Source organism: Sciurus vulgaris (assembly GCF_902686455.1).
Source record: "Sciurus vulgaris genome assembly, chromosome: 7".
Classification (NCBI taxonomy): Eukaryota; Metazoa; Chordata; class Mammalia; order Rodentia; family Sciuridae; genus Sciurus; species Sciurus vulgaris.
Window position 1 is genome coordinate 92,902,713 of NC_136467.1, and position 14,566 is coordinate 92,917,278.

At 31.8% G+C, this 14,566-nt stretch overlaps 1 protein-coding gene across 1 annotated transcript in view; it reads right to left on the reverse strand.

The window, feature by feature from the left end:
- ADGRB3 (adhesion G protein-coupled receptor B3) overlaps positions 1-14,566 on the reverse strand; it is a 684,429-nt gene that overhangs the window by 413,724 nt on the left and 256,139 nt on the right. Inside the window, 1 exon segment of the mRNA XM_079147374.1 lies at positions 5,102-5,212. Coding sequence (XP_079003500.1) covers positions 5,102-5,212 — 111 coding nt within the window.

Below are 14,566 nucleotides of genomic sequence, written 5' to 3' on the forward strand. Positions count from 1 at the left end.
GTTTGACTTGTCATTGCTTCTCTCCAAATTCAAATTGCATCATATAACTGCTAGCAGTAACTAAGTTAACCATTTATTTAGTTGTTGAAAAATTTTATAGACAAGGTGTTTCTGAAAACTTTTCATCATTGATTATATAAATCAAGGAGAAATTTAACTATATTTTATAGTTATTCTGTCTAGAACTTGCCTTTGGAATAGAATTAAAAGGATAGTAATGGTAATTTATTTCTTGTTCTTTTTTCTTTGAAGAGTAAACAAATGATTTAGATATTATTTTCAGTGATATTCAAGGCAGCTATTCTACAAACTGGTGCCCAGGTAAAAGAGGAGCTTGGACCAGAGTACAATACAACAAACTGATTTCTTGTTTGAGAAATCTGGTCTACAAAAAGAAAGATAGAAAAATAGATTCAGCTGAAATAAAACTTGTGCTTGATGATATAGCTGATTTTTACATTCTGGTGTAATCTGCATATTCCTTGAGGGCTCAACTGAACAACAAGTTTGCATATCAGCACTGGTCCATACACCACATTTTGAATAGCATGGTTATGAAATATTTGCTCTTATACTGCTTTGCATTGTGCACTCAGAGGCAGAAATAACGATGCACAGATTGCCAGTCATATATCGCAAGGGCACAGATTGTGGTAACGGGGACGATATGATCTATCAGATAGGAATCCTTTTTGATATTGTAATCAGTGGTTATTCTGGAGGTAGTAAATATTTTTTATTACTTCAGTATTTTTACCTTCATGAATTTATATAACATACTAATGTCATAAAGTATCCTTGGATTACTATTTGAAGTATATTTAAAGCAATGTCTCATATTTTGTTCTTTTACATGAAAGAATATTCTAGCAAAATGAAAGTCATCATTTTATAATACCAATAATATGACAATGGTTAAAAAAATCCACACCTGTATCTATATATACACACATGTATATTTCACAATGAAAATGTAAGCTTAAAGTTAGGGAAAATACAATGCATATTTTAATGATCTCCCAACCTATTTGTAATGAGATTAAATGATGTATAAATATTATGGCTGTATGTTATTTTAACAAGAAAATTATGAACATTGTGAATTCTATAATAAGTGAAATGATAAAGGGTATGGATAAATTAGTTCTATTTTGCCACAAAGCAGTCCTATTCCCCTTGCTTTGTCATAATGACAGAAAAACATACTTTAATTAAACAGAGCAATGAATTAGGATCAAGGTCTACTTTTTAGTGTATTTTTGTTCAAATATTTAAAAATTTGGAAGTTTTGAAAATATAATGCTTCAATGATGCTCAACAAGCTAAGCAGTGGTTCCTACATCATGAAAGTTGATAATAAATGCTGAGAACTGGCCTTCTTCACCCTCCCTCAAACTGATGGTTCATTTTGTGGATTGAATATCAAATTAGTTAATTAATCAATCAATTAAAACCCATACTGGCTTTCAAATTTTGAATCAAAGTTCACCACTATAATAGTGACCTATGCCAAAACACTCTTGGTATGATTCAAAGACTCTTCCAAATGACATTTTCACTAAATAATTATATGTTGACACTTTAATCTTCATAAAGGTGTGAATACTCTTCTAGTTGAGTATATTGGGTCATTGTAAGAAATAGTTAATATACTTTATAAGGAAAGTATTTTAAAATACTGACATTAGAATACTGAAGTATAAGACAAAGTCTATCATTTTCAACATATGTGTCTTTGGGGATAACACAAAGTGTCCTAACTTGTAACTGAGAAGGGGTATTGAAGATCATGTAGATGGCTTCATTATTTAAGCCAGTATTAAGGCTCTTTATCTTGGAACAAAAGATGAAAGGAAACTGGAAAAGTCTTGCAATTAAAGTCAAAAGACTTATGTGTGATGAGCTATTGGACTCTGTGACTTTGAGAAAGTAACTTTATTTCTCCTTTTATTGAAAAGATTCTCTATGAATCTTTTCAATAAAAGGAGCAATACGTTTACCTTAAAACTTTTTTGTGAGGATTGAATGAGATGTGTAAGAATAAATTTTAGATTATGAACAAAATATTAAGATAAAATTTTGCTAGTATGTTAATATCATGAAATTAGGAGCACAATTTTAAATTTATTTTTCTATTTTAGATAGTATAAATGTATTCCTAAAACAGATGAATTCCTAAAATGGGCTGTTTTTCCTGTTGTAATAAAAAACTACCTTTCTAAACATGTTTATAAATTCATTTGATGACTGATGCTAAAATGTATTGTAAGTGTAATTAAGGTGTCTTAGGCCATCTTATTGGCATTTAATTTAGATGTCTATCTTAAATATCTATATCTACATTTTGTAATTTAATTTCTCTTAATCAGATAGTGTGAGGCTCTCAGACCATCATAATTTATGTTCTAGTTCATGTAGCTTAAATATTGGACTGACAAAAATAATCAAGTTATTTTGATATAGTTAAAACATTACATGAAAGCATTACTTTAAAAATTGTCCCTCTTATTTTACAAAGTTTGTTTGTTTTATTACAGTGCTTATTGATCACATTGATACAGGAGAGTAGGTTACTCATTCTGAGAATTAATTTTTAAATTATAAACTGTGATGGCTTTTGCTTTCTTTTTTCATGATTAATATAAAATATTATGTTGTGGTTTATGTTTATTTATCTCTATTGCATTATTCCTGTTCTCAAATTAGTTAGCAAATTTTTATATTTGTTTATACGTAATGGGAATATTTTGATGAGAGAAATAGAGAAATTTTGTAAATTAATCTTAATTTATAAAATTTTGCTGTGACACCTGTATTTATTTAGACTACCTTAATACCTAAAAAAAAAATTCAAGAACTATTTAAGGAAAAAGATCTTCTCTTTTTAGTTATAATGACATATGATCAAATTATAAATTTTAAAAATTATTAAAATAATTCAGTTTTTGAGTTTTATCCCACTATTATAGTAATTTAATTTTAAAATAGGTATTATACATGTATTTATATTTGCTTACACTATCTTTGAATTAAAATGGAATAATAAATATTCATTATTCATTAATTCAAGCACCTTTATTCTGAGAATCTTTATTCTGAAGTTGATTGCCTTTTCTAAGTCATTTTTAACAACATGGGGAAGTGGTTTTAAAACTCCTCACGAATTTATTTTAAAAGCGATTTATGTATTTATCAATTCATGTGTTATTACAAATATATATTAGCTATAAAACAATGATGAGAAAAGAATGAATAAATGCAAAATTTGAAATCAGTAATTTCTGCCTAACAAAATCAATATTTCTTGAAGTGTGAATTTGCCAAAAGAGTTTTGGGTGCAAATTGTGATTATTCTTGGTATATGTAATAGGCACATCCCCAAACTGAATTTGAACAAAGACTCCTGGCCAAATATCATAATTTTTAATGCATAAACTAATTTTACTAAACTATTGAAAATTTAAAACTATTTTTCTCCATTTTATTGTCTCACTGACTCACTTTTCAAGAACTTCAGTAAACTAATATTCGTCACCTCTTTTGCACAAAGGACACTCTAATCTTGCAGAAATGCCCCAATGAGATGCTGCCTATGAGACTAAGTCTGCCCATTCCTATCCTTGATTTAGAGTCAAGTATCTCCTGATATCTGCTCAGAATTTGAGATTTTTTGCTCCTTGTTAAGGACAAAGGAAATTTGCCTGAGTCTGGTATCATCGTTGAACTTGATCAAGTAAATAGTAAAAATTATAATCACCTTCATTTAAATAAGAAGGTGTACCAGAAGCTATCCAGATAAGCAAGTGTTCTACATTTTTGTATTGACTGTAACATATATTTCTAAACAACTAAAAATATGTTCCTTATAGAGTTTATTCTAAACTTCCTGTGACCCACTTGCAACTGATGTCTTAAAATTTACTACTCACCTATTACCAAGAACACAATTCATAAACAGCATTTGCATTCTTACATTGTAGATTGGGAGCTGTGCTTTGAATAGATATTACTATAAGAAAATGTGAACTGAAGGAAATACGTATTTTGGGGAGGAATATCATCAGAATCAGTCTGATAATCATGTCAGAAAGTTGGTCATGTATTTGATACTTTTCTAACATTAAAATAGTCAAGATTGAATGAATAAAATTTTATAAAAAAATAACAAAACTCTAAGATTTAAATTTCCTAAAATAAAGGCAACAGCTGAAAATGTTCATAATAAAATTTAAAAGTTTTTCATCCAAGGAGATTTCACATGCAATGTATCAGATGGAATTATAGCCCACTTATTATGATGAGCCAAATTATGAATTCATCTATTTGATCAAACTCTATAGCTTAATGTATGATATTCAGAATATTTACATTTATGCATTTCAGAAATTATTTAACAGAATATAGTTTCCAGTCTTGTGTGTATGTGTGTGTATGTGTATATATATAATTGGAGAGTTTTAAAAAATAATCTAGTTGATTTATAAATATAAATTTTATAAATCATAAATTAATTTTGTTGACATTTAATTATCTGGAGTTGTATTATAACACTAAGAGACAACTATTTAGTATTTAGTCTATAACAAAATTCTTTTTAAATGATTTTTAAATGACATATTAAATTACAAAAAGGGTTCTAACTAATTTCTATACATGTTCTCCATTGACTAATATTTATAGATAGTACAACACTTGAAAAAACATTCAATACTTTGAATTTTGTTAAATTTCATCATCATCTAAAGTCCTATTTAAAATTCTAATTCTTGAAAGTTCCACCTCAATTAATTATTGAAGAAATAACTGTTTTCTTTCTTTTAAAGCTTAATGGTACTTTTTGAGTGATTAACTAACATAAACAAACAATAATATGTAAATCTTAAATGTCCCATACTGAAAACAAAATAATTCTTACACATTTCTTGTGTACTTTTCAATTCACAGCTACTTTATTTATGGACTTTAACTGGTGACAAAAATAAATGGCTCAAAAAAAAATCAGCTCCAAAAACTGACAAATGTGTAGCAAAAGATTATGAAAACATGCAGTGGTTTCATTAAATTAACAACAATAAATAGAAAAATGTAACTAACGTATTACCAGTTTGTGCCATAAATTTAGCAGCATCAGCTTGTTCCTGAGGGACCCTTTTTTCATGAACAGATCGAGGTCGCTGACTTTTAATTGTATGATCTCCCATCATTCCAAATTCTAAAGACAGAATAAAGGTATATGAAAGCTTGTGTGTAGACATTTCTCACAAATTACATTACTGTCTCATGCAATATGTTCCTATGCATACCTAGAAGTTACTGATTAAATTCACATTTCTAAATGCTCTAGGCTGATCTGCTTGGAATATTTCTAAACTCAAGTCAGAGGACCTATAAACATGAACAAGTTTTCAAGAAACAATAACAGTCAGTGAAATGACACATCAGGTTTTAAGTCAACGTAATTAACAGAAATACTGTACTTGTTTCTGATAATATTCTGGAGCAATACATCAGAAAAAATACAACCACAGTGTTAACTGTTGTTTGTTCAGAAAGAGCTTCCAGACTGGATAGCAGCTGCCTCTTTACTGTCTAGAAATCACCCCACATGTTTTCAGTACTTTTTCTAGAGGAATGAATCATTCTGTAACCTAGCTTTCCTACACTTGATCTGAGTCAAAAGGCTGAAAAGGTCTATGTAACCTAACTTCCCTGAGACATTCATCTGATGGACTATATTTTCCTCCAAAGATGAGATTACCCTTGGTGTCCTAAAAATCTCAAGAGAAAATGGTAGCCCTGGTAATTCTGATTCTTTCCTGCCCTAACCCAAATAATTCCTCACTGTTCTCTTAATCTCATGTAGAACAATGTTATCTCTTTATCAAAAAAAGAAGGATTCTAGGTTTTACTTAAAGTTTTTATAGTAAAACTCTTAATAAAGTTTCCAAACTCTGTAACTATCTCAGAGGCAAATGAGTGAGGGGAAAAAAAATTGAAAAAAAGAATAGTTTCTATGTAATATAATTTTAAAAATTCATATGCTTAAAAAATTCATATGCTTGAAATTCTGAGAGTTTTGTGCTTATTGAACTGTTGCTGTAAAGTAATTTTAATAAAAAAACAAAACCTAATGCATATAATATGTGTTGGTTCTGGCTCATAAGAGTATAAGAGGGAGAAGGGAATTCCTAAAGGGAAAGATATTGTGGTATTTTCTCTTATGCTGAGAAAATTTTTGAGCTCTAAAGAGTAGGTCTTTAATACATGAGAAATATGATTAGTGAGGATATGTTACCAGATCTAATAATGTCAAGTTTTGGGGAATAAAAAATGTCATCAGCTTATTGTTAACTTTTTTTCTCATCAACTTTTAAATACTTTTCTGTTAAACTATTATAATTTACTTTACAATGTATTTTGTAAGCAGTAATTCTATCAACTCTTGTCTTTATGTAAGGAAAAAAGATGAGTACACTTGTTAGTCTGTTCTGGTAAATTCCAGCATAAACTATGACACTCAATAGAATGACTTGTCAGAAACTCTTTCTAGATATTCTACTTGAGGGTATGTCCCCTGAGAAATCTAAATGCATGTTCATTTCTGTTAGTTTAGATAATATACAAAGTAGAAAATGGAATCCAAAGTAGAAAATGGAAATTTTCATAAAATGTCAGTTGGTTGGAGCTTATAAAATCCATCACAATTTTCCATTACTGCCCAACATCCTTTCATTCTATTCATGTATTTGTATAGTTATGTGCTAGCTAAGCTAGTTTTCATCAGGCTCATAAAAAATACCTAATATATATATATATGTTAAGGATTTTTGATATTGGCTATTTAGAGAGTTATATCTAGACTAATTCACTATCAAATATTTAAAGTTATTATATGCGATTGAAGTGTTTCTGGATCTAAAAGAACAGAAGAAGTTAGTAGTAATTTTTCTTTTCATTTCGATTTACCATTTGTGTATTTTGTATATATGTTTATTATTTTCAGCATTTTAGAGTAGATGTTTCCAAAAAACAGTTTGGGACTCTACTGCTCACACTAAGGTAGCTTTGACAGTGAGAGAGCAAATGAGACCAAAAAAATCATTCCATGTCTACCTCTGAAGTACAGAGTAATTATATAATCTGTTCTAGTAGAAGACAATTATTGAACTCAGTGGCAGCATGTAAATAATCTGCAATGTCTCTTCTAAGGAAAAATGGTTCATTTGCACAGGGAGTATGAACCTGAAATTTAAGTGTTTGAGTAATGTAGGAAGACCTTGCTGGGCTAACTTTAAAAGTGTCAAGTTAAATTTTTAAAGATTTCTGAAATATAAATACTAGTCAACTATTTATTTTTCAAGATAGAATTTAAGTAACTTCATGTTATCACTGGAAAGTGACTTACAGATCTCAAAAATATTTACAATGCAAATTAAATTTCAATATTCTCTACTGAGGTAACTGTTTATCATCAATACCTTATCATAGGTTACAGTATTTAAGAAAAGAAATTCTCAAATAATTTATGGACTTGATTACATAATTCATATATAACCAAAAGTTTAAAATGGCATAGTTGATTATTTTTAGTAATATAACTTATCTGAAAAATTATATTTTAGAAACGTAGATTAATGTAAGTTGCCGTATAACTAAATTCTCTGTAAGATATAAGATATGCTAATAATTTTTTTCCAGTGGAAAAACAACACTATGGTGGTATTTTTTGAATATTCTAACTCTATTATTCACATCTAAGAGAATTCAAATTTGTAATTGATATATGCCAACTCTTAGCTAGTCAAGCGAGTTTCTTTTGCCAATGTTCATATTCCAAGTGTTTGAAAATGAGAAATCTTCCTGTTACTACAGTTGTTATGAAGGGTAAGATTTAACAATAAACATGGTTCCATCCATATCTCACAATGGGTTATTTTCAAAACATTTATGTTTTCTTTCATGATAACATTATTGCTTTCATTTCTGATGAAAATAAAGGCCAATTGGATCATTCGAACTTAGGGAAAAACAAACTATTGTTCCTGCTTTGTTCTCTCATGTGGTGAATGTGGGTTGTAGTAAACCTTTAGCATCGGATGCTTTCTGAGTAACTTCTTCATGAATGGTTGATTCATATTGGCAAAAATAATATACTACATTAGTTACACAAGAAAAGTAGCATAACCAAATAAAAAGATGACTTGCTTTGGTGAAAGCAACGAAAAGCAAGATATGAAATCAAATGAAATAAGGTATAGCATAATATTGTGTATGTGCACATGGTACATGGCTTGTGAAAATACAATTTTTTCCTATATCTTTATGCTGATGGTATAAATGAAGTAGTAGGTAAATAACAGTTCATATATAAAGTCCAAATGACTGATGATGACTTCCATGTTTTGGGATATCTTCTCAGATAACCTTTCACTGTGCTTCTTGTTAAAAAGCAGTAGTCTTGCAGAGTGTGATGGTGCATGCCTGTAATTCCAGCTACTCAGGAGTCTGAGGCAAGAGGATCATAAGTTTGAGGCCTGACTTAGCAATGCACCAAGACACTGCCTCAAAAATAAAAAGTGCTGGGGATGTAGTTCACTGGTAGATGATCCCTGAATTCAATCCTCAATACCAGGGGAAAAACAAATAGAAAATAGAAAAATAAAAAGGTGTAGTCACTGAAAGTTAGATACAATCAAAGTTACATGAAAGAAAGGCCTTGAAAGTCTTTGCCTTAAGTCTAGTTTTTTTTTTTTATCTTCTCTTCTCTCATTCAGAATTACAAAGTAGGAGATAATTAAGAAACAAATAGACTTTAATCTTGACTCTTGATAATCAATTTTCAATTATGAAGTTTTTGTCTGGAAATAAAGGGTTAAAATACTATGTGATTGAATTCTTCAAAAGGTTAAAAAAAATCCACTTTCATTGGTTATTTTACCACATGTTCACATTTAAAAATATGGACAAGCAGATCATTAGATCAGTAGGTAACAGTAATTATTATAGTTTGGTTTAAGAGTATGTATTAGCTCCACATTTTTAGCCAACTTTTCTTTGCATTTCCACAAAACTATCCAGGCTCAGGCTATTACTGCTTCTCAACAAACTCTCAGTGTTTGCTTATACCCTAGAGCCAAGCTACACTACTGATTGTCATAGATACTAGTCAAGCTGCTATACCCTTCCTCACCTTTGTTTCCCTTCAAAAGAAAGACCTGCTCTTTAGCCATGCCTACAAGAGAACTTCTCCAATTCCAAGTCCAAAGACACCACTCCCATGAACTGCCTCCTCATCAAACGAGAGCCTCTGCCTTCCTAGTTTGTTCGGCCTTCCCTAATTTGTCCAATAATGAACTTTTGTTTTAACTATTAGATTAAGAGTCTTATTTCTCCAACTAGATGACCAACATCAAAGGGATGGGAAGTATGGCTTATGAATTTGGAAATCACCTTCTGCTTTCTGTATAACCAGGGTTCTAAATTTATTGAGTAAAAAAATTGTGTTAAATATTGCCTGTTCCAAAATGCACATTTCTATGTATCTAAAATGGTTCCTTTACCTTGCTTGATGAACAGTTCAATAAGTAATATTAAACTTCTCAGTTAAGTACTTGAAAATTAGTTATGTCTGATTATGATGGTCAACAATTCCTGCTGTCAAGTTATTATAGTATTGTTATTCATAAACATATTCAGGTTGTTATTAAAATATGACCATGTTTAGAAATTAAACCATGCATCTCTAAAACAAACCTGTATTCTTAATAAGTTTTTATTAATTATTTAATATGAGTTAGGCAGTAAAGTTACAAAAATAAACATTTTCTGATATTATAAATCTCAAGTCCTAAGCCTCAAGCATAGCCAAATAGTTTGAAATATATATTTCTTTCTTTTTTTTTTTCTTTGTTTTTGGTACCAGGGATTGAACTCAGGGGCACTTGACCACTAAGCCATATCCCCAGCCCTATTTTTGTATTTTATTTAGAGATAGGGTCTCACTCAGTTGCTTAGCACATCACTTTTACTGAGGCTGGCTTTGAACTTGTCATCCTCCTGTCTCAGTCTCTCAATCTGCTGGGATTGCAGGCATGGACCAACACTCCCAGCTTGTATTTATTTCTTTTAATTAAAATGTTAAGCAACATTTGAGACTCATATCAATTTCTCAAAATCTTAAATACCCTTAACTACCATGGTTTGCTAATATAGCTCCAAAGAGAAAACACAACTTTTAAGTCCTGCAGCTGGACAACTGAAATGAGATCTCACATGTCAAAATCTCATGAGATAGAGTGAAACAGATATTATTACCTCATGTACTTGTATGACTGACTGCATGACTGATTTGATCCTGCAATAGGTATAATCAGAAAAAAAGATATTACACTGTATTTATGTCTGATTTATCAAAATGTATCAATGCATTCTACTGTTCTACTGTCATGTACAACTAATTAGAACAAATAAAATTTAAAAAATTTTTAAAAATCTCACAGGAGAAAGTATTGAACACATGACATATTAGCAGGAGAAAAATTCTATCATCTACTTGGTTTAAGGTGGTATAGACAAGTAAATTCTGTTAGGTAACCAGATATTCTCTGAAATATGGATTAGATTTGATATATTCTAGGTTCACATTTAGGAAGGAGTAAAAGTGATGGAATTTCTTCATTAATTTTTACATTTATTAGAAAAAATTGGCATAGTGATTTTGCATGCAAACTTTTTTGGGGGGGTAGGGAGCAGTATCAGAGATTGAACTCAGGGACACTCAATCACTTAGCCACATCTCCATCCCTACTATTTGTACTTTTTATTTAGAGACAGGGTTTCACTGAATTGCTTAGTGCCTCACCACTAAGGTGACTGACTTTGAACTTGTCATCCTCTTGTCTCAGCCTCCCGAGTCCCTGGGATTACAGTCATGGGCCACCATGCCCCACACATGCAAATTTTTTTTCTGCATAATGTAGTTGGGAGATACTTAGATCATAGGCATTTTGGTAAGTATCTGATTTCTGAGAGTTTATTTTTTGTTTATTTTTATTGTAAACAAAAGGGGTACAACTTGTTTCTCTGTACATGAAGTAGAGGAGTACTATTTGTGTAATCATACATTTACATAAGGAAATGGTGTTTGATTCATTCTGTTTTTTCCTTCCCCCCACCCCTCCCACCCCTGTTTTCCCTCTGTTAAAGTCCCGTCTTCCTCCATTCTTGCCTCCCTCCCACCCCCCATTATGTATCATCATCTGCTTATCAGCGAGATCATTTGCCCTTTGGTTTTTTGAGATTGGCTTATCTCACTTAGCATGATATTCTCCAATTTCATCCATTTGCCTGCAAATGCCATAATTTTATTATTCCTTATGGCTTAGTAATATTCCATTGTGTATATATACCACAGTTTCTTTATCCATTCATCAACTGAAGGGCATTTAGGTTGGTTCCACATTTTGGCTATTGTGAGTTGAGCAGCTATGTACATTGATGTGGCTGCATCACTGTAGGATGCTGATTTTAAGTCCTCTGGGAATAGGCCAAGGAGTGGGATAGCTGGGTCAAATGATGGTTCTGAGAGTTTATTTTGATTTTTATATTTCTTTGAAATGTGAGAAGACTTGAAAATTGCATTTTCTCACTCAGTAGGCCAAATTTTTTGTGAAAAGACAGAGGTGAGAGGGGTAAGGGTTGCAGTCTTCACAATCAATAATATTTCTAGAACTAGTATGAATTATTAGAAATTGGAATTTTAGAATTATACATCATTAGTTGAAATTATGAAGAATACTTAAAACCGTTTTATCAGTGATCTTGAAAACATCAGTTTATTTTCCCTAAGAACCAAAAGAAATAGAATAAATGGATAGACAACAACTTCCAAAGAATTTAAGATTGAAATTTATGTAACAAATAACAAATATTAGACAACATTTACATTAAAAAGTAAAAACATCTTAAAAATAGCAGGAATATAAGAAATTCATCATGAAAATTTAAGAGATTAGCTGATATTCTTTTCCTACAAATTATTGTTTAGATCCATTGTCAGAGTTAAATATCTGACTAGAAGGACTAAGATGTTGTTTGTTACAATAACAAAACAGTCTTTCTTTTCAAAATACTCCTACAGAAATGATTTTTAGGGATCTGGCTATGACTGCTAAATAGATGGGTAATTTATGGCACTTCTAAAAATCGGTAATGCATGAAATAGTCAAAGGACACACTACGTTTATAGAAAAGTTGAAAATGTTCTGAACTTTCAGTGAAGTTGTTAAATTATGTAACTTATAAAATGTTTTATAGAAATGTTCAACAAATATATTAAGTGTATATATTTTAACACAATGATGCTATACTATAATTTATCTTTATTACAAATAGGAACATAATTATATATAATGACAGGATATTTTTAAAAATTCATGATACAATGAATTTGAAAATTACTGATAAAGTATCTTCAGTGATTCCAGGAAATTTGAGGTATAAATCCTTACATCGTGACTTTTTTGTTTATTCTGTTTGCCTTCTGAGAAATGTTAATAAGTTGGACATACTCTTCCATGTAAGAAATCATCTATGTGCTTAATCATGTAGGAATTATTTGTAAATATGTCTTATTATCCAATAGCATTTTATGATCTCATCTCTTTTTGAGACAGCTATTGGATTCTTATAATTCAGTAGAAATGGTCTGCTTGAAATACAATTCTCTTTATTGGTGAGGAGGAAAATAAATATAGAAACACATAAATGATAAATTCCATTTCCAAGGTAAACTGGTTGAATCTCTTCCCTTATTGATTCGCATCAGCACACCGGTGGTAATAGCATGCTTTCTTAAAGCTCTAGCACCTTTTATAGGAGACCAAACTCTCATAAGAATTTAATAACCTTACTGGGAAAGTGGCCTAACAAGATCTCAGAGAATCTGCTGGGCTCGGTGGTGCGTGCCCATAATCCCAGCAGCTTGGGAGGCTGAGGCAGGAGGATGATGAGTTCAAAGCCACCCTCAGCAATGGCAAGGCACTAAGCAATTCAGTGAGACCCTGTCTCTAAATTAAAAATTCAAGGACTAGGGCTGGGGATGTGGCTCAGTGGCCGAGTGCCCCTGAATTCAATCCCCTCCTACCCCCCAAAAATGTTGGAGAATCTGATGTATAAGAAAATAAACTGAACTGTCCCTGGGTAAAATCATTTCCATATATTCAAAAGTAGAACCTGGAGTGGTTTCTTTCCTGCCAAGCTTTGTGGTCCACAAAGAAATTCTCCTTGTGTTGAGTAATTTTTACAAGGGTTTCCAAAGGAAGGGGACACTGCTGTAGGAGGGATAGAGACATGCCTTTCAGGCTTCCTGGAAACAAACAAAACAAAAACAACAAAAAATAATTCAACTAGTCATAGTATTGTTGTTTTGTTTTGTCCTTGAGGGGAACATGATGGGCCTCAAAGTGATCAAGCAACTTGAGAAATGTGTGTTTGGAGAATGTTGAGATTTGAAGCAAGACCAGGTTGAGGACTAGGTGAACCAGAAGGTGGGGATGATAATGGTGATGATGATGATTTGTGGTAGAGGGATTGAACCCAGGGCCACATGCTTGCTAGGCAAATGCTCTAGCACTGAGTGTTATCCCCAGCCCTTTTGTGGTTTAATTTTTAATATTTATTTTGAAGACAGGGTATCACTAAATTGCCAAACAGTTCTTGAATTTATAATCCTCCTGACTGCCAAGTAGCTGGGATTACAGGCACATGCCATTGCGCCTGGCACAAATTGGTAGTAACTATTTGAATATGAAGTATGTGAAGAGGTAAGAGATGTTCCTGAAGACATTAGGAGGAGAGGGTATGAGGGCAACAGAAAGCCTCTCATGCTTCACTAAGAACGGTGGAACTTACCTATATCTGATTAAATGTGAAAACTTTGAAGGTTTTTACACAAGATATTTGTAATCAAGGTTTGATTTGAATTTCAGGTATGTTACATTAATTGAAGAATGGAGAATAGAAGGGGAAAACATTAAAGTAGCACAGATTACTAACAGGCTATTGCAACTGTTCATGGAGAACTGTGATTAGATGCAGGTGAGGTGTTGTGACCAGCACAGGTCCAGCAAGGGCCTTGGGAAAAAAAAAGATTCACAGACACAAATTTTGAAGGCTAAGCTGGAATCAGGTGGAGCTCTGCTCTCTGATGGAGATGCAGATCTAAAGAGTTATTCCAGCAATCTTTATTTATATATGTCTCATTATCAGGTTAAAGACTATGCAAGCATTATTCTTTGTATTCAGGAAAGTTACAAAAACTAGAACATGTGTGTAGCTTTTCCACAGTTGCAATGTGCAGCCTTAGGAGCTTGGTGTAGCTTTCAAGAAAGTCTATTGTTTAAAGTTACTGTAAAAGGTGGGCAGGAAGTGAAGAAGCAGAGGAGTTGGTGAAACATTGTGGTTGTCTAGCCTAAGAATCCCTTCCTTCTGAGGAACTGTGTACCTGAGATCAAGGTCAGAGCTGACAGGAGTCTTGCGCAGAGCCTCCTCATGCAGGGCAATGCCA